General features: G+C 38.7%; 1 protein-coding gene across 1 annotated transcript in view; it reads right to left on the bottom strand.

Annotated features, from left to right (window-relative positions):
- Nucleotides 1–26,830, bottom strand: part of lrfn5a (leucine rich repeat and fibronectin type III domain containing 5a) — a 136,778-nt gene that overhangs the window by 3,646 nt on the left and 106,302 nt on the right. Inside the window, exons 3-8 of the mRNA XM_026152836.1 lie at nt 22,740–22,964; nt 22,378–22,506; nt 22,112–22,292; nt 20,337–20,492; nt 19,216–19,472; nt 17,122–17,589 (exon numbers count right to left, since the gene is read on the bottom strand). Coding sequence (XP_026008621.1) covers nt 17,122–17,589; nt 19,216–19,472; nt 20,337–20,492; nt 22,112–22,292; nt 22,378–22,506; nt 22,740–22,936 — 1,388 coding nt within the window. The 5' untranslated portion in view covers nt 22,937–22,964. The remainder of the gene's footprint in view (nt 1–17,121; nt 17,590–19,215; nt 19,473–20,336; nt 20,493–22,111; nt 22,293–22,377; nt 22,507–22,739; nt 22,965–26,830) is intronic.

Genomic DNA, 26,830 nt, shown 5'->3' with positions numbered 1-26,830 from the left:
TCTACAAACATGTGACACCATCCTCCAGAGTAATAAAACAGTACAGTGCATTTTTAAAAGAAGACAGGAATGCAGAAAAAAAATCAAGAGTGATGAAAAGTGAAGTGAATGAAATGACACAGAGTAAACACACTCCGCTCCTTTGGATGCTGAATCCTCAAATAAAGGATAATTAAATGACTTATTATGGCACAGAAGGTTTGAGCCGACAACCTTTGACAGCATGGACCTGCGACGATGCACAAGTATACTTAAACCGTTCAGTCTTTCCTCGTCAGTTCTGACAATAAGGATGAATAAAGAATGAATCATTTTGGATATTCTCTTGGACACTCGGACATTTTGAGTCCAATTTGTTGCTCTTTACTGCACACTTGTCACATTGAGTGGAGGTTTTGCATATTTGCCCTTCAGTTTCTCTAAAATAAAGTCTTGTCAGCGGTCCTGGAATTTGTCATTAAAATGCTAATGAAATTCCTCATTAAATCCAAAGAGGGCAGCTAGTTCAGAAGCCCGTGGTCGAGCGTGCACTGAGAGCAGCAGAGGGCTACTTTGGCCAGGTTAAAGCATCTGGTTTTGAGTTCGAGTTAAGCGAAGGTTAGAAGACTTGTTAAGGTTTAATGGTTAGTATTAAGAGCTCGGGGATGAATTTAATGGCAGGTCATGACTATACCCTCTATGGAATAACAGCACAAGGCTTTAAGTGAATGTGAGTGCATGTGAGGAAGGGTATTCATACAACCCTATGAATACTAATAGGATCATCTGAACAGTGGATGACCATGAGAATTCTACCCTTTGCTTCTCTTAATGGTTTTATCACAATAGTGGTGAACCTTGACTACACGTAAACACACATCCTGAAAATGCCATTAGTTCTATGGTGGGACACATACAAGGATACTGAAGATAGCAGGTTAATGACAGGAATGAAAGTCACTGGTACCTACAAGCTCAAACACAAGCAGCTGCATTTGGATACACATGCATCCACAGACAGGGATTAATTTCTCTATTAACTGCTGTGCTTGCTTTGGGCTTCGTTTGTGTGCAAGAATGTATGTGTGGCTGTGTTTAAAGCAGTAATATCTTTCTATAAAAAGCGTTTGTTTTCATAACTCCTGGTAGGTCTCTGCATTTTAACTTAAACTATAGGCATTTATTGATTATCTTTTGACAGCTCATACCAGCATTTCTTCTTTTAAAAAGTCAAAAATTTGGACAAACCCTCTCATTTAATGGCTTTTATTTATTTTTACTACTTCCTAAATTGTAGATACATAATGAAGAAATCAAATATATGAAGCAAGATACATGATGACACCCAGCTCTACATTTCTTCTAAACCCAATTTATCCCTCTCACCTACCTACAATCATGGTTCTCCTCCAATTTTCTTAAACTAAACAGTAATAAAACAGAAGTTTTAGTTGTTGGTACAGCCTCTATCTTATCCAAATCCCACAGTTTTTCCATTAACACTGAAAGTTCTCCCACCCTCCCCTCAGGTTAAGAGTTTGGGTGTCATACTTGATAATACTCTCTCATTCCAGTCCCACATTAATTACATACTTCCACTTAGGTAATATTAACCGACTCCATCCCTTCCTTACTCCCCATGCTGCTGCCATCCGTGTCCATAGTCGTATTACATCCCGCATTGATTACTGCAATTACCTCTTATTTGGTCTCCCTAAAAGGTCCCTTCATAAACTCCAACTTCTTCAAAATTCTGCAGCTCGGGTCACAACTCGTACTCTGTCAAGGGCTCATATTACGCCAGTTCTTCAGCAGCTTCACTGGTTGCCCATAGAAGCCAGGATAAATTTTAAACTCTTACTTCTCACGTACAAGTGTGTCCATAAATCTGCTCCTTCCTATTTGTGTGACCTGCTCCATATCACCACTGTTTCCCGATCCTCATCTGCTATTCATCTTACCAAGGTTATTATCGTTAACGAAAACTAACGAAATAACGAAAACTAGAAGTGAAAAAACATTTTCGTTAACGGAAATAAAAATAAAAAGAGGAAAACTAACTAAAACTGTAATGAGTGTTCACAAAACTAACTAAAATTAACTGAATTTATAGCAAAAATGTGTTTAGTTTTCGTAGATGTGTGTGTGTCATACAATAGTCAAGGGTGAAAATGAAGTTTAGTTTCCAGATTTTTTTCTTGCTGTCTCATTATGCCAGCAGGTGGCCAGTACGTTAGTCGAGTCGTCTGTGTTGCTGCGTCCACGCGCAGAATCATGTCAGGAAAAGTCAGGAGAAAGCGCTGTGTGAGTCAATTGCCTTCGAAAAAATGTATCAATTCACTTGAACCAAAATTATGAACACCCGGTGCTGCAAGAGTTAATAGTCTCATTGGGGCCAAGATATACATTTTATAGTTGCCTGGTATCAATGGTTGTTCATCTGCCTTTATTTATTTATTTATTTATTTAAAGAACCCATAGGTGGGAATGTGAGTTGTCTGTCTCTGCGTGTTAGCCCTGCGACAGACAGGCGACCTGTCCAGGGTGCAGGGTATGGTAGCTGGAATAGCAACATACCCAAGGATAAGCAGAAGAGCATGACTGATATGATGAAACTGGGATTTTGTTGCACTTAATTATTGCAAACACAACTAAAACTATAACTGACACTAATCAAAACTAAACTGAAACTAAGGATTTTCCAAAAAATAAAAACTAAACTAAACTAGCAAACAATTGGTAAAAACTAATTAAAACTGATATAAAATTGAAAATCTGAAGTCAAATTAAATAAAAATAAAAACTAATGAAAATTGCAAAACTATTAAAACTATTACTGTTCCGTCCGCACGTCTTACCACTATGGGGAACATAGCCTTCAGTCGTTCTGCTCTTCCAGCCACTCTCTTCCTCCAGCCATAAGAAATATGACTCTCTTCCCGCAGTTAAGTCACAGCTCAAAACACATCTGTTCAAACGTATTCGCTTTAGTGCTGATTTTATCTGTTGTCAAGTTCTGCTTTGCAATTATTTATTTAATCACTTATTTTTATGTATTTTATGACTATTGCTTTTATTAATTTTGTTCTTTTGTAAGGTGACCTTGGGTTTTTGAAAGGCGCCCTCAAATAAAATCTATTATTATTATTATGTAATTATGTAGCAAAGACAAAATTGATAAATAACTTGTCTTATATTTTATATTTTAGACTCCTCAAAGTAGCCACCCTTTGCTTTTTGACAGCACTGCAAATCCTTGGCCTTCTCTCAGTGCGCTTCAAGATGTAGTCAACTGAAATGGTTTCCATTTCACAGGTGTGCTTTGTCAGGGTTCATTTGTGGAATTTCTTGACTTCTTAATGGGGTTGGGACCATCAGTTGTGTTGTGCAGAAGTCAGGTTGGTACACAGCTGACAGCTGTTAGAATTATATTATGGCAAGAACCAATCAGTTAAGTAAAGAGAAATGGCAGTCCATCATTACTTTAAGAACTCAAGGTAGTCAGTCCAGAAAATAGCTAAAATTTGGAATGAGTTTCCAAGTGAAGTTGCAAAAACCAGCAACTGCTATGACGAAACTGGATTGCTGAGCCAGATATCCTGGCCTCCACAGTCACCTGACCTAAACCCAGTCAAGACGGTTTGGGATGAGATGGACCGCAGAGTGAAGGCAAAAGGGCCAACAAGTGCTCGGCATCTCTGGGAACTCCTTCAAGACTGTTGGAAAACCATTTCAGGTGACGACCTCATAAAGCTTATCGAGAGAATGCCAAGAGTGTGCAAAGCAGTAATCAAAGCAAAGGGTGAGTATTTTGAAGAATCTAAAATATGTTTTGAGTTATGAAAATAAATGTCATGAAAATAAAGAAAAGCCATTAAATGTGAAGGTGTGTCCAAACCTTTGACTGGTAGTGTATATTGCTTTTCAAGGTTATGCGGGTTTAAAAGTCATCAACTTTCAATGCAAAGTAGGAAATTGTGTTTCTAGTTTTATACTATAGAATCTTTCAAAAGTTTCTAGCCCCCATTTATTTGCTTTCAAATAGTCAGACTTCCTTGTAGTATTATTATTTTTATTATTATTTATTTATTATAATGGTTTTGAGGAATATTTCTTCAGGCCTTCTGATGTCTTTCAAAGTTTTGCTTTGGACATTGTTTTTGCTCCAGTCATTTTCAGTCCAGTTCTTGGATCACAAAATCTAGGCTGTTTAAATATAGTTTAAGCATATTTATCATAATCATCAACAGTTTTTGTCCACCTTTGTCTGTTAGAAAAGTAACTTAAAATAGGAAAATAAAATATTGCAGGGGAAATGCTGTTCTTCCTAAACAGTCTGGTGTTTTGTTGCTCCAAAGATGGAAATGTACATTTTCCGCTTTTACAATGGAGGCAGAAAAAATATGATTTTAAATAGTAAAAAAGCATTTTCTACTGTCAAAAACAAACCGGGAAAAGAATAGGGAGGAATAATGCACTGGGCTCGAGGGCTTGTTTGCTTCTTTGCCATACATGAATCTTTCCAAGAAACCATTAGCTGCACGAACCCTCCTTTTTACAGGTACTAAATCAGAATGTTTCTTCATTAAAATATCAGCATTTTCTGGCCAATGAAATAAGGAAAAACTTTTTCATTTTCAGTGTGCAAGCAAAGCTATCACCATTTATAATTTATGTATACAATCAACAATCAAGATGTTGAAAATCTGTTTGAGCTTTACTCAGCACACAAAAGTACATTTTTTTTCCCATTTTTATGTGTTTTTTTTTTCTTCTTTTTTCTGTTTTTCCCTTACATTCCTTCTTGAGCTGTTAGCAGTGTGAACTCATCCAAAGTGACTCATTCATTGTGGTTAATTTCTTTGTGTCTGAGCTGGATCTTGCTGCCAGTCTTTGAAGCCCTACAGTGGGCAGATGATTGCCTTGGCCGAGACTATTACACTAATCTATCTACTCTGCTCTGCCAAGCCCTCAGCCCAGGGCGCCTCTGTGTGAGTGTGTGTGTGTTTCAGGGTTTCATTACACTTTCATTACACAAGAGAAAATGTCAGCTTGGATGTTTCTCTATGAGTATCCATTTATGTACTTATATGTGTCTGTACATGTATGTAATTATGTGTGTGAGTTCCATTACAGTAATATTCTTTACCACTGCAAGTCTACTATTCCTGCCGTTTGTCACCATACCTGGACTCCTGGACTTCATCACTGAAATGACTATATGATTGTAAACAGAAGCCTGCATGTGCACGGTTGTGGCTTCTGCGTTGTATTAGAGTGCATGTTAATCGAGTTTCACTTCTCTCGCCCCGGTCCAGGTCAAAGCAAGCATCTCAATTTGTTGCTTCCTGCTTTCTGTCTCATGACAAATGCTTCCATCCATGAATGGAACAGTGAACTCTGATACCAGATTGTTCTGTTTCAGACATTTTCACTTGATTAAACATTGGAGAAAGCCTAAAGGCCACAGATATGCAGTCTTTCAGGAGGTTTGAAGGCATGCATGGCAGTGGTGCAACACACAAAACCAGGACCTTCAGGTCAAGCTGGAGTTTTGCAATATGGGCCGAGGACTTCTAATAACTCAGCTGTAGTCTTTGCCCCCAGCAGCACGGTCCAGTTAGATCATATGTGACACCGTGGGTGAACAACACACAATTATTTTCACTGCTTTGTCTAGCTCATTAGTCGTTTTAGATATCTGCAGGGAAATCATTTTCTTTTCCATTTCAGAGAAGAGAGAGAGTTTTCTAGTTTTGCGTATGTGGCATTGCTGGCCATTGAAACAAAAATGAAGTGAAAGCCATAGCACTATATGAGTGAGCCACAGTGGAAATGTCCCTTTAAGACCTCCCTGTTTCTGACCTGCAAAATCCTGCCTTTTTATTTTTATTTTTTCCAACTTCAGAGTTTGAGGGTTTTTTTTTTTAAGTCTGCAAGTGAATGCAAGCTGAGCAACTCTGGCAACAACAAAACAGGCACTGTTTGGGGTCATGCATGGATGATCTGATGTCAGTTTGATGTGAGAAGAGGGGACAACATTGGGCCTGAAGCCTGGATTTTGTGATTTACTTCCTTACATGCTTTATTTACTTGTGATTACTTTAAGTTTGAGAGTGACCATGCAAAAAAGTACATTTGAGACAACAAAACAGTGTTTGCACATAAATGACCACCCATGACACCCCAACCACCAAGAGGGAAAATTAATAGAACTGGTCATCTCATTAACAATACTGATGGAGTTCATGTGATATGACGCACTACAACTGAATTCTATTTTAATTTTTCATTATTTGACCTGCTGTATTTAACCACTATCTTCTTTCCTTTCCACAGTAAAACTGCACAGCTGTGTTACTCAAACAGGGAAAGGACCAAAATGTGGGTCACAGATATCTAAGAGTAGGTTGTCCAATTATTTCAGAAAATTGTATGCAGTGCTTCTGGCTAGAGCTTTCCATGTTACTGCAATGGAAGCTAGTCTAGATTAAATAGCCCGAAACATAGAAAACTTTGTCAGATAAGCTCAGAAAAATAGCCTGCAAAAGCAGTTATAGGTTTTAAAAAACTTTTCTTTGCATAGCACTTTTTAAACATGCCTTAGCTTAATTTTATTACATACTTTTTTTGGTTTTGTGCAGTAAAAACGGTTCGCATTGCACAGCAATCACTCACATTAGTCATTACTTTCACAGGCTACTGAAAATAACTTTCTTCAACTTAATTTTCTAAACAATTGAGCAAACAATCTGACAACACAAATACAATCAAACCAGTTACGTATAACAGGTTTATATACACAAAGTGAAGAAGATTAATGGTAGCTCCACATCTGCTCCATTACTGCTAACCTCAAAGCTAATGTAGCTTACACAGCAGATGGCACCATGCCATGCTAATAGGTCCAAGTCTCTCGGGCAGACAGAAAACATTGCAGTAGTGAGCTTTATATCTCTGTGTTACCGTGCATAGTGCCCCTGACACCAGAACTAATGGTTAACAAGCACCTACGCAGCTTGTAGTCATAGGTGGGACAAGGACAGGTGGGCACTCCTAACAACTTGTGCATTTCTTTCCCATTTAACCCTGTATGCATTCAGATTGTCGGCAGCAAAGGAATAAAACAAAAGCTTTGAAAACCATTTCTACAAACAGTGTTAAGAAATTACTTTAATTACAGTCATAATATCACAGTTCCCAAGAAAACACACTGCCACCTCATTTAAATGTCAGAGTGTATCAGCATTATCTAAAAACTATAATTATCCCAACCCTTCAAATTGCTTTCCAGATAATCATCCTTACACACTAAATTAGTGAAAAATGAACGTAGCTTACAGTGTTCGTTCTCACTTGGCTGTAAAAATTTCAATCTGTTCAAAGACGACATTTTAGGGGTCTTGAGAAATCATAATGTGAATTACTGCTTGCAGTGAGAATCAATAAAAGATTTCACGAGTGAAGGAAGTTTAGTTCTAAAATTAATTTTATGAATATTAAAAACACTCTTAGGGGTAACGTAACAGAGCGGACCAAACTGAGTTTATTTGTGATCAAAAGTTCCTAATTCAAAAACTGCTCTAGTCGAGATGTTTATAGTAACAGTACATTAAAATATTTCAAATGTGAAAAGGTTCTGCCTACAGTGTCAAACTAACAGAAAACTCTTAATAAACTGTGCAGCTTTTCATTTGCTTATTATAGTTTTGGCATTTTTACAACACATTCCACTATGAGCTAGACTTACCCACTTATGCACATTTCATACAGCACTAATTGTACTCATGCAGTGCTGCAATGTGCATGAGTGATAACATGGCCTCACATATGGATCAGGGTAATTTGGAGATGGAAGCTTGCCAAAAACAAAGGACTTGAGAAGGAACATGCGGACTGAAGAATGGCCTGCTCTAGCTCCTGTGCCGCAGTCACCTGCTACACTTTAATACTGTATTTTGGATGATTTCTCTCATCATCATAATTTCCAAAGAAATTAACGTATAAACAGCCCAGATGAAACAACCGCAAATTACCAAAGAGCATCCAAAGATAGCCTCTAAAACACACCGTAAATCTTTGTGTGACGTCAGTGGGAAGCAAAACATTCACGTTTCTTTGCAAGCTCCTTTGACCAGAAATATGATGGTGAATGAAACCTAAGACTGCTCGACTTCTAAACCAAATGAGGCAGTAGAGCAGGATCGGGTAACACAAGAGTGAATAAATTCATTTATATAAGTAAAGTATACAAAACCACTGACTTCATTTAAAATATGTAGAGTGAGGAAAACAAAATTAGGCTACGTTCACACTGCAGGCGAAAGCGCATCAAATCCGATTTTTTTGACCCTATGCGACCCATATCCGATCATGCTATGACAGTGTGAACGGCGCAAATCCGATATTTTCAAATCCGATCTGGGTCACTTTCGTATGTGGTACTGAATCCGATACATATCCGATGTTTTAGAAAGCGACTGCTGTTTGAACGGTCAAGTCGCATTAAATCCGCCTTTTACGTCACCGACACAAGACTGAAGCCAATTATCAGCGCCCGAGAAGACATCGCGAACGCTTCCTGGCCATCCAGTGTAGATGTCAGTGAAACTGTTGGGAAGACAACGTAAACATTTTATTTGTACTGTATAATCTGCAGATTCTGACAGAAATCTACAGCTATCCTTTGAAGCACCTCTCCTCTAAAACAGCAATAAGGATCATTATTAGGTTATTTACATTATTATGTAAATAACAAAATAACTTAAAGCAAAAATTGGGAAACGTGAAGACCGAAGTCTTTATATTAAGGGCCATCAGTCAAACAATACTGTTGCTCTGGGTCTAAACAGAGCGCGTTGTGTGTGACATCTTCTTTTGCGCATGCGGGCCGCTTTGAGCGTTCACACTAGAGAGCGTTTGCTGTCGCATTTTATTTGTAGTGTGAACGAGCAGACAAAAAAATCGGATTTGATCAAAAAATCGGAATTGAGCATTAAGACCTGCAGTGTGAACGTAGCCTTAGTAACTTATATAAGATAAACAACCTGCAGTGAGACTAAACAATTATTAAATAAATAATGTAAAAAAGTCTTAGCTGAATCTCATTATAGTTATGACTAGATGTCAACGTGTCATGCAGCTAAAGCTGTCCCAGATGTTCAAAAGATGTTTCAGCATTATCTGCTGCAAGCCGTAGACCTCCATCTGCCCAGCTCAGCTCCATTCTTCCAGCTTCGCTGAGTCATCTGCATCTCCTTAATGCTGTGGCTGGCTGCTTCTATATATCCTTCCTGCATAATGTTACTTCTTGAATCTGTTGTTTTGATCTCCCATTAGCTTTTTCATGTTTTTTCTGTTCCTTTCCTTATGCCTCCTTTCCATCCTCCATCTTTGCCATTTACTTTCTTGCTTTTCATCTCTGCTGCCTTCTTTTTTCAGCCTCTTTCTCCCTTTCCTAAATCATTCCTTTTCTGAACAACTTCAGTGTGGTTATTCTTCCAGCTGCCCTCACATTCCCTCCCCTTCTCACACCCCCTTTATTACCACATACCTCCATGTTTATTTTATCATTTTACCCTCTTTTTATCATCCTTTTCTCCCTCCTTCTCTTTTCCCAACTGTTCCACATTTTCAGCCTTTCTCTGCTGCACCAAGGCATATAAATCATTATGTTCCCTTTGTCTACCCCTTGTTTCACTTTTATCATGACTTCTTTCCTTTAGACTCATCCTCACTGCTGTGGTACTTTCCTTGTACTTCTTATGTTAGCTTAAAACCCAATAGACTACTTACAGCAATAAAAGTGTTATGTTAGTCCTGCTATATGTTTATGGCACTATAAAATCAGAACTGGAACATTACGGCAGGATAAAGGCGGATGCTTTTTCATGTCTTAAGCGCAGTTGAGCTAGGTGTTACTGTATACTTGGGCCACAGGGACCACTGGCAAGGGTAAACTACTGTACTTCCTGTTACAGAAAGAGGAGAGAGAGAAACAGAGGGAGTGAATGTAAGCTTGGATTCATCCCCCGCCCCCTGTTGTGTGGTCTCATAAAAAAGCTTGCCACACAACTTGCTTGATGTGTAGTTTTTCTGGCAAATGGCAACCAGCCCCTGTAGCTCGATGGATCTGCTGGACTGGAAAACAACAGCTGAAAAAAAATATCAAAGAACAAATGGCAGCACAGTTCACAATAGAGGTTGTGTGCATTTCTATATTACTTAGAGAGTGTCAACGCTGAGTTAATGTCTTTTGATACGCCATAGCCTCAGATTTGGCAGATATTTTGAAGTCTTTATGTCACTGGACCTGTTGTAGCTTTAAATAAATTGCTACTCCAGGGCTTGAGTTTATGGGTGTATACAGTACAGCACAAGTTCTTTTATTTAGTCATTTTCAAAAGTCAGTTTGGTTTCGCTCTTAGCTATGATGTCAATTTTCTCTGTCTCTCTCTCCCTCTCTATAGACAAGTAAATTTCTGTTTTTTCTGCTCTGAGGAACCAAGACTTAACTGGATATACTCACACATAGTTGTTATCTGAGTGGATATTAATGGAGCACTGTGCACATCGTTTCAAACGATCTAAGTTGTTGTTCTAAACTGTTTTTTAATTAATGGATGTGACTATGTTCAAGTGTCTCTGGAATTTTTTGAAAATGTTTTTTTTTCATAAAGTTTCAAACATCATGTATGCACATCAGGTTCAGTTAGGTTTTACACAAGACTGCTGTGATCGAGTCTAACGTTTTAAAATCGGGAAGACCTTTAATGCAAAATTCATTATCTTTATTTTTGATTTTGCTCCACTTCACTGGAAAACAGCATTCATCAACATTTCTTTCTATGTTCAGCGCACACGTCTTTAAGAGGCCTTTTACCATCACCATTATAAAATGCTGCTCATTGACTAAACAAGACACCTATTCATCTTATAATTTGCAAATTGATTTTTTTCTCTGATCCAATAATAGATTGTATTCATCCAAACCTTTAATTAAATACAGAAATTGGTTCTTCACTGTGATAAGAATGTGTTACACTTTGTGGCCATTTTGCAGTCGCCTGTATCGACGCTCACTGTGAGCTTCAGCATCATCATCAACGTGGCTCTGACCTCCACGATGAAACCAGTGAGGTGTTAAGGCCAGGGACTACATGTGCTGCTTCTGCTCTAGTCATGAGTAAAAGGTCATCACATTATTTACTCAATACCACTCTTTACTTGATATGACCCTGAAATATCAGGCTGAAATTTGGAGATGAGCTGTGTTGTTGACTCAATTTACTTCCTCTGGCAGTTATTTATACAAATCCAAGTTTAGAGTTATAGAGACCATGACAAGAGATGATGATGAAACTTAACAGCTGCTAAACAATTTAACTACAAATATTTTTTACTGAATCCACAGTTGGTTCTGCATTATAAAGTGGCTTGAATTAAATGGTGTGGCGCTCTTGGTACGCTCGATTAAGACCTTGAGTACCTTGTAAAATAAGGTTGATTCATTTTGCTTTCAGACAAAACAGCTCTCTTAAAAGTTCCCTGAAAAAATGTACCAAATTTATTTTTGGTCACTGTGGTTGATGAACAATGAAGTTTATGGAGGACAATTTGGCATTGATAAAGCTTTGGAAAAAATCACTACAAACTGGGGTCATAGCCAGTAGGAATATCTTGGTTTATGCTTTAATCTTAATTCTGTGATATAAGATATTTGCCAGATATCGGGTATGATGTGATTCTATTTACATACATGCTAATTAAATATCAGACACACTGTAAATACCTAATTAACATGACACACCTTAACTTGCCGCTAACTACTTAATCAAAATTTTGATGAGTACTAGACTAGAAATTCTGCAGCATGAGTTCACAGTGACGCTTCTGTCACCACCTAAACAATAATTAACATTAATTAGCAAAGCTGACCTTGCTTGTTGTTGGCACCATTTATCATGTTACTTAGTAAAAGTGACAGTGAGCGCCAGCAAAAAAACATCCAAGATACTTCTGCCTGAATGTAAGTTATATGTGAAGAATCCAATTTAACAGCAATCTATACCCCGCGAAATAGAGCAGGCCTTTAATTGTGGAAAGCAGCTCAGGCAGATAAAATAGTACAGAAAGGATCAGAATTTGATCCGCTTTATTTCATTGGACACTGGTCCAAATGGACTGAGAAGTGATTAATAATCACAACTCGAGACTTCAAATGTTCTGTAGAACAAGAATTGTCAGATCTTCGACCGATAATTTAGTCATATTTTAAAGACAAACCAAAATGTTATCTTGTTTAATATTTTAATATGCAAAGATTTGCAAGATTTCTTTGAGTTAAAGGAAACTGATATGTATTTTTTCTTTGCAGTTAATTCTTTGCAGTTCTTTGTCCATTAATCAGGACAATAGGTCATTAATCAAATGTTTTTTAGATTGACATATAATGTCAAATTATATTTTGTTGCAGTCCAACTGCCATTTTTGGGATTCCCAATATTCAATGTAACTAAAATGGCTATGGAATAAATCCAGATTATTTTCTTACTCATCTCCAACAAAGCGATGTACCTTCCTGTGAAGAGATACCTTGAGGACAACATTTAGACAATAATGTAGGTGAATATGTTTTATAGAAAATATCCTTAAACAAATAAGCTAACATGCATGTGTTTGAACACAAGCACAGAAGGGGCCTACACACAAATCCCCAGCAGGACACAACTTTAGAAACACTGCTAACCACTCACCATAATGCTACCCACCCTAAATAAAACTAATCATGGTGCACTTCCTTTTCTTCATTATTCCCTTTAGAGGTCACCACAGTGGATTACCTCCCTCCATCTCACCCTATTCCCAGAATCAACATTCTTCACACCAACCCTCTTCTCTTTTCCTCCTGCCTGTAAGCTGCATGTTCACCATCCTTGGTCCTATATGTTTACCATCCCTCCTCCACATATGTCTAAACGATTCTCAGCTTTACCTCTGTAACTTTGTCTCCAAATGATACATTATAAACTGTTCCTTTCACTCATCTTCACCCACTCCATGCTATCTTTCTTGTGCACCGTCCGTTGCTTTGGATGGTTGTCTCTAGGTATTTAAACTCAGCTACCTTGACTACCTCTACTCTTTCCAGCATCTTTCCACCTGTCTCATTCACACACATGTATTCTGTTTACTTCTACTGACTTTCATTTATTTTCTTTCCAGAGCATGCTTTCTGAAAACATCATACTCCATGACATTCATAGCAAGTACCCTGAATATACTGTCTAGTGGTAGTCAAGTCTCAGAATTCCATCATTTAAGCACTGTCAGGCCAAGCTGGAAGACGACAGTTTGAGAGATGCATGTTCCAGATTCTAATCTACGTCCCCATATGAAAAAAAAGAGACATACTGTCTATAATCAGACAAACGTGTGGCTATTCATTAGGGCTGGGCCATATTATACCGTTCACGGTAATACCGGTAGAATGTTAGGCAACGATAGGAAAATGAAATATCGCGATAGAATGGGAGTAAAACGCGCATGCGCAGTGCCTTTGTTTTCATACGCACATGGCCGATTGTTGAGTGAAACAGATGAACCAGAATTGGTTTGTAAAAATGGTGCAACTTCAGTGATGTGGAACTGGTTTGGTGTTTGTCCGTCAGATACACAACAAAGCACATTTTTTTGCAGAACATGCAAGCAGCCGTTGTTATTGTCATATTTGTCGGACTAAGATGCTCTTAAATCTGGGAGTAATCTGGGTCCTATAAACTCCGTATGCTTCAGGTCAAACAACACTGCAGCATCACTTAGAGTTAAAAATTGTCTAAATTCTTTCATCTTTAATAAAACGATCAGCATTGCTGCTTTACCAGGTGTAACTATAAAGTTTAACTTCCAGGCATCCATGAAAACAAAAGTTATTACATTTAACGGAGTTAGAAGTTAGCAGGAAGCTAGCAGAAGTTAGCTCGCTAGTTTCGCTAGTTACCTAAGCATGATATAGCACGTTCTGACGGAGAGATTTCTGAAAAAAATCAAACGTACAGCTCTGCTATCACTTCCAACATAAATGAAGACAGGAAACTAAACAGCAGTGACGTTTGTAGGGTTACTGAAGTTGGGCTAGCTGGTATATAATGATGTGCTATGTGATCGCTAGCGACACAGCTATGTTAGCATAACATAAACAGTGAAGCTGGAGGACGAACACTAACACTTTTCCACTTATAAAAGTTAACGTGAAGGTTCTTCATGGTTAGAGACAAATGCAATCGCATGGCAGGATGCTGTAAACGGACCAAACTTCAGTCAGGAGAACAACTGAGATAATCCATCCACAATACGAGGTTAGTCATTAATATACTGCAACAACATGGGAATAGAGCAGCTGCCAGAGAATTCAACATTAATGAATCAATGGTACAGAAGTGGAGGAAGCAAGAAGAATGAGTTTAATAAAGTTTGATTTATCTGACTGCTTTGTTTCGCTTAATGTGCTTTATAATCCCGTGCACCTTATGGTCCGAAAAATGCGTACTGCACACTGCAGTTTAATGTTGCAAAGCACCTCTTTTTAACTTCAGTGGATATTATACATGGTTATGCTCAGGATATGTCAGCCCATTTCTACTGGAAATGCCTTTTGGTTAAACTTTCAGCAAGGAATTTGCATTTGCACTGTTACATTTTTATAAAGCTTTAATGTACATAAAAACCAGCTTCTTGTTTAAGTGAAAATAAATGGAAGGTTGTCTTTTTGCGCTAGTAATGTTGTGGAGTTGTATTTTGTCTCGCATCAATTATATCGTCGGTTATATCGTTATCGCAAATTTTCAAATATATATCGTGATAAATATTTTTGGCCATATCGCCCTGCTCTACTATTCATCTTTATTTTTTCTCTCTTAAAGCCATGCAGTTTGCTGGGCTGTCTCTCTAACATTAAAGACAAAGAAATTACTCATGTTAATAAAAACTAGAATGCCAGTGAGATTGCTTCTCTGAAGAGAGGTTTACTATGGACTAGACCGGACTCCGCAATAGAAATACAATCCTTAAGCAGCAGGACTGGTGTTAAAACAGCAGTACTGTATCAGTGAACATCTGCCGGTCTCTCAAGTGTCCTTGAGCAAGGCACCAAATCCCTGTGAGCTCCAGGGGTTCTGTTCTGCAGCTGACCCCAATCTCCCTCAGGAAGAAGTAGTGGGTTTAGGTTTCCCTGCACAAATCGATACAGAATCAAGTATTATAACTCTTACTTTTCAGTTTTGCAGCAACTAGCAGGGTCATATGGTTAACATAAATGAAAGGGTACACTTGTGAAGATTTAAACCGTCACTCACTGCATTCGAATCACTGGGGAGTAAAGCACAGAAATGTCTATTGTGGCATTGAACCTGAAAAGTAAGAGCCCCACCTGACAGTGACAGTGGGGCCATGTTACCTGTGTCTATCATTCTCTTTCCTGCCTACATTCACAATTTTTTTCCTGCCATCTCCCTTCGTGTTCCATTCATCCTTCTCTTTTCTCCCTCTTTTACTATTCTCTTTTTACCACTCTGTCCCTCCTCTCTGTCTTTGATGTGCAGGTAATGAAAAAGCAGAATCAATTGGCTGCTGCTTTGTGCAAGCAGAGGTGTTGAATGGAAATCAATCCGTTACCTAAAGACAAGGGAACTGCAAAATAACACAGACACACCCAAAACTTCCTACTGAAAAAAGGGAGAGTAAGGGGAAGTGGGGAATATGAAAGGACAGGACGAAAGAATAAGCGATCTAACGAAGAGAGGAATGATCAGCGTGGGTCGTGATAGGCTGTCTAATAACTCCCCCTCTGTGGCCCCACAGAAAGCTGCTTGTTTGTAGTACTTAATGTAGTATTTTGAAGTCTCAAGGTGAAAGTCTAAATGCACAGACTCTGCGCTGTGAATCTAAGCGAGAGCAACAGAACAGCTGTAATGTTATCTTAAAAAGACGGACAGCTATAAACCCTACTTGTCCCGTCTCTGTATGTTACACTTTCTAAACGGGGTTTAGCGACAAAGAATTATGAAGAAAGAAGACTTTCCTGGAAACCAAGGTCACGGTCATGATGACCCAATTGGTCATTCCCGGTGTTCCCGTTGACCATTATGCATATTGATGTACGTGTAGGGATTAGTAGCGATAGGAAAGAGATTTCCCTATGGAAGCTTGAGGTGTTTGCTAATTCCCTCCCCCCCCTAATTTACTGGAGTAAATATTTGGCTCAAATAACAATCATTCCCTGTGAGACTGATCTAATCTGTGTAATCCTGTGCAAACAACAAAAGTCAAGAAAGGCCAGCAGAGCCCTCGCCGTCAAGGCCATCCTGTTTTGAGTCAGCAGGCTGGACTGTTTTGTGTTAGTTTGCGAGATTGTCAAACACTCTCATGTTTCTTTGCTTTCCATCCTCGTCTCATATCCTTGTTAGTCTAACTTGCCCCGATATGAACTTTTTGTCTGTCCTGTAAGGGAGTAAATAAAGACGGATTATCTGTGCATATGCTCTGATAAAAAACAAGCTTATTGTCTTCCACTTTAGGATTAATTATGCAAATTTCAGACAAGGAAGTGTGTAGGTTGAAAAAAAAAATCCCAGTGAATACATAATCATTTTCATGATCAAACAGAATTGGCAAATACACATTTTTTGTTTGTTTTTTAGGATATTTTAACCTAGAATTTCCATGGTCATGGCCTCGGTTTGCCCATGTGCATAAATCTCACTTACCTTCAAGCTCATGCAGAGACTTCATAGTGACCTTACAACTCCCACATGTATCCCTTTCACGGCCAGCATTCTTTCTTCGTAGTGCCCCAGTAGCCCACTTGGAGTGGCCTAATAACTCCCTTATAGTCACCTTGCAGTGCCAATATATCAGCCTTGTAGGTATGCCAGTGCCCAGATGCCTTACATTCTCACTTCTCTCCAGCTGTTCCACTTGTATTTCGAGTGAAAACATTTTCCAAGAGGATTATTAAAGTTAGATCTATTCTGATGTAATTTGATCTATGCTGCTCAAGCTTGGCTCATTCTCTCAGTAGGCCACATCATATTCAATTTCTCACTCTGTGTAATGAATGTTATGCAGTGATGCTGTCAAGATTACCTGTAAACCAGTGAGTCATCCTGGCTTCCGTTATACTGTATCTGGAACATCCGAATTCCTGGTATATTCCTCTGGAAGTTGAACTTGATCAGTGCAGTTGATGACGTGGCCTCAGCTGTCACCACCCTCTTATCCACACCACTCTTCACATCACCAGTCACGTTGCTCCCGTTGGCGCCGCCTCGGGTTGACGTGGAAATGTCCGACGATCGCGTGTCAGACTCCTGGATGTTGTTTGTGTTGTTGGAAATGTGCGGGAGTTTGATAATAACCAAATCCACTGTTTGGTGAGCCTCGCCGGCGGGGTTGGAGGAGATACAGGTGAACGAGCCAGTGTCTTGCACCTTACTAATGACAATGTCCAGAGTCCCGTTAGCGTAGACAAGTGTTCTGGAGGAATTAGAGACCAGTTTACCCTCAGGAGAGATCCAGTGAATGGCTGGCTCTGGGTCACCTCTTGCCTTACACCTTAAAAGACAGAAAACCAGTGAATTGAAACTTGAAACAAGACAGCACAGGGACAACAGTACAGTAGAAGCAAATCTTAATGCTTAATGGTTTCTGGAATCCTGCTACTTTTCCTCTGAGACTTGGGTGAAAAGTAAGAGGCTGAAACTTATCTACTATGTTGACAGAGCACATTTGAATTAGAGTACAAATGATAGCCTTTGTACTACAGTTGGTTAGCTAATAATGGAGTAGTATTAGGTTGTAGTAGTATTACTTCTATATTAAAAGGTTTCTGGGTCAATAAAATTATTATAACTCAATGCTGACATTTAAAAATTCCTTGTCTTGGTGTAAAATTAGTAAGTTAAGATACTAAAAAAGTAGTTATTAATTTTTTTTGTGTCATAGTTCATAGCTCTTTTGAGACAGAGATCCAAATAAACAGCCAGAAATGGTATCAACCAGTCAAATTTTATAGCTTAATTCATGTCTCACATGCTATAAACCAAAAAAGAAGAGTCAGAAAAAAACAATGTTCATAATATTCTATTTCATCAAACAAAAAATGGTTTCGCAACAAAGCAGACTCAATTTGAAGGATTCAAATTAGAAACAATCAAAGTGAGGAGCATGTTTGTCAGGGTAATTTAGCTTTCCCCTTTTCTGCAGATAATTACAATTACTGTGAAGTGCTTCAAAAGTTATAGAATAAGAGCTAACAAAAATCACATTTTTAGCTGGAGTCACACTACACATTCTCCACACATGGTTGTTAATGTTAGAAATGAACTAAAAAGGGCTCCTGGGATGTGAAGTTCATTTGATGTGAAAAAGCGAGAAATGAAAGTGACACAAACACATACATTTAAGCTGTTTCAACCCTAACCCCAGACTTTTTAAAGGGTAAAGATATGCAAATTGCACTGTGTGTGCATTTCTTCAGATTTAATTACTAAAGATTTGTGTTCATTTGTTGACATTTTCTACCAAAGGTTTTTAAAGTTAATTGGTAATTATGTGACAGCGCACCTCAGATGTTGCAGAGGAAAACTTGAGTGGTGAAAAGTGTGTAAAATAATTCCCCCATTTTTTAAAAGCAACAAATAATGGTCACTCTTTTGAGTAACAATATTACTATGATAAAGTAAGTGCTGGGTATAAAAATGTGTTGTCAACACCTAATTACCTAACCATACACTTTCTCCACTTTTTCAATTTCATGAAATAAATTTGTATTGCACAAGATTGTTAGTAGAGAGTATTTCCTTCCCATATGATTGCTGGGTTTTCTCTGAATCTATTATTGTACGATCTACTGTACAATATAAAGCGCCTTGAAGCGACTGTTGTTGTGATTTGGCGCTATATTATATAAATATAACTGAATCGAATTGAATAGAAAAGCTGTTGTTGTCTTGATTTAGTTTTGTCCTGTAAAGTCTTTGGTAATATTTGTGTCTGTCGCTGATGTTTTATGTGTCAGTAAGCAGTGAGGCTTTTCATATTCTTGCATGTTTGTGCAAGTCAGGTGGTTACAGGATGATGGCAAAACTGCACCACATAATAAAAACTTTACTCCCTGATTATTATTGATTTCATAACCACCATATTATGTTTAGATGCAATTCTAGCAAGAACTGATACCTGAGAGCAACTCTCTGGCCTTCAAGGACCCTCATCTCGTGAGAGTATCTGGTGATGAGTGGAGGCTCGCAGAGAAACTCCTCTTCAGGGATGGACCAAAAGTATCGGCCAGACAGGTGCTGGGGTGTGGCACACGTCTCCAGGTCATCCTCCCTGCTCAGCCTTCGCAGCCAAAGTAACTCACAGTTGCAGTGGAGAGGGTTGCCACCGAATGACAGTGCAAAAGAAGAGAGGTGCATCCCTGACGTTGCTAGAACCTGGGAGTGCATTAAAAAAATGTGAAAATTAGAACAGCAACATTTTTATAGACAATTCCACTACGTTCGGTCGAGTTTGGTCAGTTGAATGTGTGGTTCCTTGCTCCATCATAAACATAAACTACTTAATAATGAGAATTAAGAGAGCTGGAGACTTGTCCTTACATTTGACTCTAGAATACTTTGGTATACAAAGGAGCATGGTCAACTCAATGATTGCAAGGTGCCCAGGACCTGAGGCTGCAAAACAAGTCCAAATAATGGGCTCTCGATTCTATGCATGACAGTTGGTATGGGGTGTCTGTGCAGATAGGCTGTGACTGGTGATCACCAAATGTGGCACTGTGCTTTATGGCCATCAATACTTCTACTCTGGACTCTTCTTTTTAGATAAGAAAGGTTTCCTTCTTTCAAATCTTCCAAACAAACCATACTTTTCACTTTCCTTGTATTTGTACTACTGCAATTTTAACATTTAACATGCTAAATAAGGGCTGCAGAGTCTGAGATGCAGCTGCTGGATCTTTGCAGTTTGTCTGAGCATTGCATGGTCTGATCTTTTGCTGAGATATTCAGTGTGCTCGAGCCCAGCAAAATGCACATACTAACAGTTTTTAGAGGTGGTCACACCTACTTTGATTGCATTTGATTTGCAGCTTTTTTACATTACAGTAAAATAAATTGATTTAACAATTGCACTGAAAAATAGATAAACAGCTTTAGCCTGCTGATTCACAACCTGTTTTTATTTTATTTTGCGTGAATTCCCCAAGGACTTAATTGCCTAAATACGGTGGTATTGTGTGGTAGGCTGTGTTTAATGTTTTTGATTGAATGTGGTGGGAAAGAAAATTCTAAGAATACCTGTGCTCGTTGAAAAAGTGGGTCAGGTGGTAGCTTTTGGAGTTTATTAGAGGTGACATCCAGCCGGTTTAGTTTCTGTAAAAGGGAAAAGGTTCCCTCTGGAATGTATTCCAACATGTTGTGGTCTAAACTCAGCGTGTGGAGGCTTGTCATTCGCTGGATAAATAACAGAATAAAAGAGACATTTATTATTGTTTCTTTCAATGTGGTTAATTTTTCACACATTCGATAATGATAAGGGGAACAGAGCAAGGAAACAAAATGTGTGGTGAAAAAAACCTCTTTTAAAGTTTTAAAGTTGACTATACTTAGTTACCAAGCATTACAGTACTGACATTACCTACTAACACAGGGGTCAGCAACCTTTAACACCCAAAGAGTCATTTGGACCCGATTTCCACGCAAAAGAAAACACTGGGAGCCGCAAATACTTTTTGACATCTAAAATGTACCCAATGCACCCAATATCCTTCGGGGTCAACCTTCAGGATCAATAAAGTTTTATTGAATTGAATTGAATTGAAAAATGAAGATAACACTGTATATATTGTTTTTTACCTTCATGTATGTGTTGCTTATGAAATCCATGAAGTGCTACAGAGAAAGTTACATTTTATTTATGTAATTAACACATTTTGAACTCTTAAAGAAATAAAACAAAAGGAAAGACACCCAGCTGAACTAAAATGATCCATGTAGCAAACAAAAACTGTTGTGAGCTGCCACCCTTATATCGCCTTTGGGCTTTTGGAGCCTTGACCTGACTTTTAAAAAATAATTTGAAAAAAAGCACTATGCTGCTAAAAAATGAAAAATAGATATTTGCAAAATTCTGCCTAGTATGTATTTTACCTGGTGTGTGGCGGGACGTGGTCTGCAGCGCCGCTGCAGGGGAGGCGAACGCAATCACGCCTTGCCGCCTTTACGTCTGTGCTATCTATGCTGTTGTGTTGGTGTGTGTCAGGCTGTGAGCTGCAAAGCTACAGCCGGCTGTATGCGTACAGCAACCGTGTGTGAAAAGTGGTCAATAAAGAGATGCTGAAAAGCATGTTCATGCAAACATCGTCGGGTCTGCTGTGATGTGTTTACAATGGAATTTCTGGTCCTGAACCTCTGCGCACAGCGTCTGCAAATCGGGGCTGTATGAAGTCACTTTCATCTTTACGCAGGACTGTAAGCTGTCATCTGTGAGGGGTGAGCGGTGTTTGTCTTTAACATTGTTCACGGTGGAGAACAGCTGCTGACATAATGTGGATCCGAAGATCCATAATTGACCCACCTGGGGTTGAAAGTCTCAATAAATGCACGGTGTATCGGCGGGTATACCGGCTTCCGAGAGTGTGACGCTTATTTTGAGCAATGAAAAAATAATAGAATATAATTTTATTTTTATATTTCAATATCACAATAATCTTCCAATTTAGAACTACAAGTTAAAAAAGAACTAACATAAATAAAATATGCTTCAGCTAAATACTTCTATTTTATTTTCCCAAACCACACGGAGCCGCACTATAAGGACTAAAGAGCCGCACGTGACTCCGGAGCCACAGGTTGCCGACCCCAGATCTAACACATCTTGGCTATCAGTGAAACTGCATATACAGTTATTGAACTGTCAACATAATGACCTCTGCTTAGTCCCAAAGCTCATTTAAGTCTAAAATAAATGCACCCACATTTTTTAAGGACTTTGCCTCGGGATGCTTTTTTTTTCCAATGCCCTCCAGCCAAACAAGCTTCAAAGTAGTGTTGCATGTTAAAGAGGTTCTAACCTGGATGGCCTCCCATGGAATAGTGTCGAGGTTATTGTAACTAAGATCCAATTCTTCTAGTGCCAGCAGGTCATTGAATGCTCCCTGGTGAATCATGACCAGTTGGTTGTTGTTCAGAATCAGGTGATGAAGCTTGGACATCCCACTGAATGTATCATTGCCTATCCTCGTCAGTCGGTTGCTGTGGGAAATTGAAGAGAAATAAAACTTCAGAGAAAACGTATAAATAAGATTTCATATTGTAAGACATTATTTTTAGTTCATACCTGTTGAGGTGCAGGGCTCTGAGGTTTTCCAGATCAGCAAAGGCATGAGGTGTGATGTAGGAGATGGTGTTTCTGGATAATGTCAGGTCCACCAAACGTGTCATGTTTGCAAAATCTTTTCTTTTCACACTTTGGGCAAAGATGAGACAAAAATAAAATATCGTTAAAATGAGGTAACTGCCATACTAGTGACCCACATTACACTTATAAAATACAGTCTAGCGAGAGTGGCAACTCATATAACATCATGTACTGCAGTAATGCAGACGTTCTACCAATAGAGTTTCAACAACAGCTATCGAAGGGTTTTAATGTAAATGGTTTAGTCTCATGAGTATCGTTATTATTGATGTGACGATCACCTTGTGACAAAATTGTCAGCCAGTCGTAGCTCCACTGTATGTCTGTCAATGTTGGGTGGGACAAATAGTAGACCTTTCTTGGCACAGAGGGTTGCCAGGTTGGGTGACAGTATTTGACATACGCAGCGTTTTGGGCATATCTGTGCCCGCACAGCCATAGCGACGGCCAGCATTACACACAGTACCAGCCTTTCCATGGTTACCCCCCGTACCTGGAAACAACACCTAAAATAAATGGAAACAAGACAGACCAAGAGAGAGAAAAAGAGATGTTAATGACATTTGAAATGAGATGCATATAACTAAGTGAACTGGTCCCATCAATTGGCCCCAAACTCCTGGTTTGCAGTCACATACACTTGTTACTGCCATCTGGAGGCCATTTGGATCTGTTTGATATTTAGTAGGAAAGAAGGAAAAACTTATGGCAAAAGTAAAATGTTAAAAACAAATGGAACGTGACAAAGAAACTGAGATAAAACATGCTTCCCCATTCAAAAGTCTTTTTAAAAGGAAAGGATGTACTTCCTCAAGCTTCTCTGTAATAATACATTATCTATCACCAACTGCACATCCTTTGATATCAACTCAAATAACTGAATGCAAAGATGTATATTAAAAGTCAAGTGTAGATATGATGATGAGTGCAGTACGGAGACAGGTGGCTGGGCCTCTAAAAATCATCTGTGGTGGATTTTTTGTGCACGTTAAAGAATAAAGTGATCAGTAGGGCTGCTCAATTAATCGAATTTTAATCACGATTACGATCTGGGCTTTCAACGATCATTAAAAATGACTGAGCCGATTATTAGCCCCTCCCTCATTTATCCGCGACACCTTAAAGGCCGGTCCGTGAAAATATTGTCGGGCATAAACCGGTCCGTGGCGCAAAAAAGGTTGGAGACCGCTGATTAAGAGGACCCGAGGGAAGCTCGGAAAGCTAAGCAGAAGTTATTTGGAGAGGAGAGTGACTGCTGTTGGTTGAAAAGAGAGGTAAAAAAACTTCAGTGGTGTTGCACACTATTTTATATTATTTTTTAAAGTCATTGTTAACCCTTTAAATCCGGTCAGAGCAGCACGCTCCGTGTTGTGTAACTATTTTTAAATCCCTGTAGAACCTGAACCGTGTAAGCTAGCGCAATAATTTGTTTTGCATATGAAACCGGAGGAGTTGTACTTACAACTTATGCCATCAGCTTGTCCTCGGTCACGGTTTCGTTCCACATATAGCTTTGCAAAAACTGCATAAAAAGCGCTTGCAGGAACAAAAACATAATACTCCAGAAACACGCTTTGCCGATCCGACCAGCTGTTCGTAACACTTCCCACAGTGAAATGATGCACCTGCTGTTTTCTTTGCAAATTTGCATCATAGGATTGTTTTTTGTTTTTCCTGCAGTATATAAAAATTGCTGTATCTCCAAAATAAAACTATGAAGACACTCAAAATAAATTTCCTGTTGTTGTAAACTATTTTTTGCAACTTTATTGTATTTAAAGTTTTGAGGGATAAACCTCTTAAATTTCTCCAAGTAGAAATATATGTAAACAAAAGCGATTTTCAATTTTTTTTGTAGTTTATTGCACTTTTTTGCAATTTATGTAATTACTATGGACTTAATGCATACATATTATTAAAATATGGGCTATAACAGTTGTATTGATGTATAGCAACTTGAAATGCTCCCACAAATGGCACTACAGCATGTAAAAAAAATAATATAAGCTCTGGTGGACTTGGTTCTATGGTAGGTCTTAAAGGGTTAAATAAATATCGTCAAATAATCGTGATCTCAATTTCAGTGAAAATAATCGTGATTATCATTTTTGCCATAATCGAGCAGCCCTAGTGATCAGTCATGGTGATCAGAAAAAAAACAAACTTTATAACCAAACATGACTATGACCACCAAACAAGAAGAGGGTTTTATTAGTCTCATTTATTGCTCAGCAGTGTTATTGTGCATGAACATGAGTGAAAAGGCACACATACTCAGTCATCATTAACAAGCCGCAGTGCTTGTAGTTAATTAGAGTGTTAGTGCGAGAGTGCAGGGTGGTCAGGGAGAGAGAGAAAATCCTCATTAATGGCAACCTTGATTTCAGGTTTGAAGGACATGGGAGAATCACCATTAAACAGATCACAGTACAAACAAGCATGCACACGCAAACATCTACGCATTCACAGAAGAACACAACACAGGCATAATGAGGGTGAAACAGAAGTTGAGGATTTGTCTCTGTGAACTTTTCTCACACTTTTTATTTGAACACAAATGCAGCAAAACAATAGAAACAACTTGTATGCTGTGTGTTCCATAATAGGTTTGTTAAGATGTTTTAAAGTTACAACTGGGAATGCTCACTCTCTCATAAGATAACCTATTATAAATAACACACCATGGCATATGTATAGGTAAACTGTTTTATTCATGGCCTGCTACTGCTTTATAAATCAAATCCAAACCAAAAAGGGAAAAATATCCCACAAAACAGATTTTTACACTCTGAGAATCCAAGAAGGGTAAAAACATAAACCTCAACCTCAACAATAACGTCTTAGTTTGGTCTGCTTTGAGAGAATTGCCCATAATATGTCATTACTTTGAAGACTGATTTGTTCCAATCAGTGTCTTTGCTGAGAAGCAGCCAGTTAGTGGAAAGGACATGAGTGCAGAATGAAACAGCAGCAGCATTTTGAGCCATTTCAACAAAAAAATGAATTTTAAGCCAGAGTATTTGCAAAGAAAGCACATGGTACGGCCGGTTCATCTAACCAACTTGCGTAGCTGGTGTTCATACCATTACCCGAGTCCCTGTGTAATAAAGGAGCCGCGCAACCGAATGTCTTGTAGAAAGCAACACGTCTCATCAGTCCTTGGATGTCATTCCCATCACTAACAAGCACACAGTGAAGGTGTTAAAATCAAAATGCTTTTTTGTTCAATTTTGCCTCCATCTGTGGTGTGAATTCATCACTGTGGTGTTCCTGCACTGCACTTCCCAGACATAGACTGTTAGTACAACCAACACTGCTCATGCTAACCTCATAGTTCTCTTGTTTATTCCAAACTGGAACCACATTTTGTTTTTGTCAGATGTATTTTTCCTGGAGAAGAATTACAAGATCCTACCACTTCCAGTCTCTCTGTGGTGGCTTTGTTTTTGTGTATCACTGTTTTTTATTCCATTGTTATCATTTTGTTGTCATACTTAGCCTCTTCATGGTTGTTTTGCAGCTCTTATCTTATCTTATCACATCACTTTGAGGATATTTTAGTGCTTTTTCCTTTGTTTTTCTTATGTGTGTTACTTAGGTTGTTATGCATCCCTTCCTCTCTTGTCTTTTGACTGGAAAAGACAAATCTGAGCCAGGTCTTCTTGACCCTTTGCATGCCTGGGTCTGTGTCCATGTTCAGTTCAGTAATCCTTCCATGGCCATTTAATGTTGGGGTGAGTGTCAGGCTCCTGGGCTTTGGAGCACTGGCCACTACATAACCTACCTGGAGATCAAAAGTATTTTTTGTATCCTACTATTTGCTACTTTTAGATTTTCAAACTACTGTAAATGGCACCTGTATGTTAAGACCAGAGTTTAATAAATTATATAGAGTCGTGTAATATTAACACACTACCCAGGACTGATTACAAAACCATTCACCAATCTGTAGTCTAGTTGTGAGGTCCTCTCTCTGTACTTCTTACATCTGTGTGAAATCACTGACATGAAATTTGCTACGATGTCAGAGGTCGTACAAGTCCAGTTTTTCTTTTCCTCTCTGTTTGAGTGCAGCGAAAGAAGACCAGAAAGATGGAGCAGCAGCTAAATAGATCACCGGATGACTCATATGCTCTGGTGCTACAGAAAGAGCAAGAGAGCGAGCGAGAGACAGCTCTTGACCTTTCTGACACGAAAGCAGATATCACCTCATTAATTACTCTGAGAAATGACTGTAATGAGAATGAACGAGTGAGACAGAGAAATGGAAAGGAAACGGGGAGAATTATCAGAGAGAGTGAGGAGGAAAAAAAGAGCGATCAGAGAGCCAGCTAATTAAAATGAGTGCTGAGGTGTGAAAGAAAAAGGGGGA

Source organism: Astatotilapia calliptera, chromosome 19 (assembly GCF_900246225.1).
Source record: "Astatotilapia calliptera chromosome 19, fAstCal1.2, whole genome shotgun sequence".
In the NCBI taxonomy this organism is placed as follows: domain Eukaryota; kingdom Metazoa; phylum Chordata; class Actinopteri; order Cichliformes; family Cichlidae; genus Astatotilapia; species Astatotilapia calliptera.
This window is presented reverse-complemented; position numbering and strand designations above follow the sequence as displayed.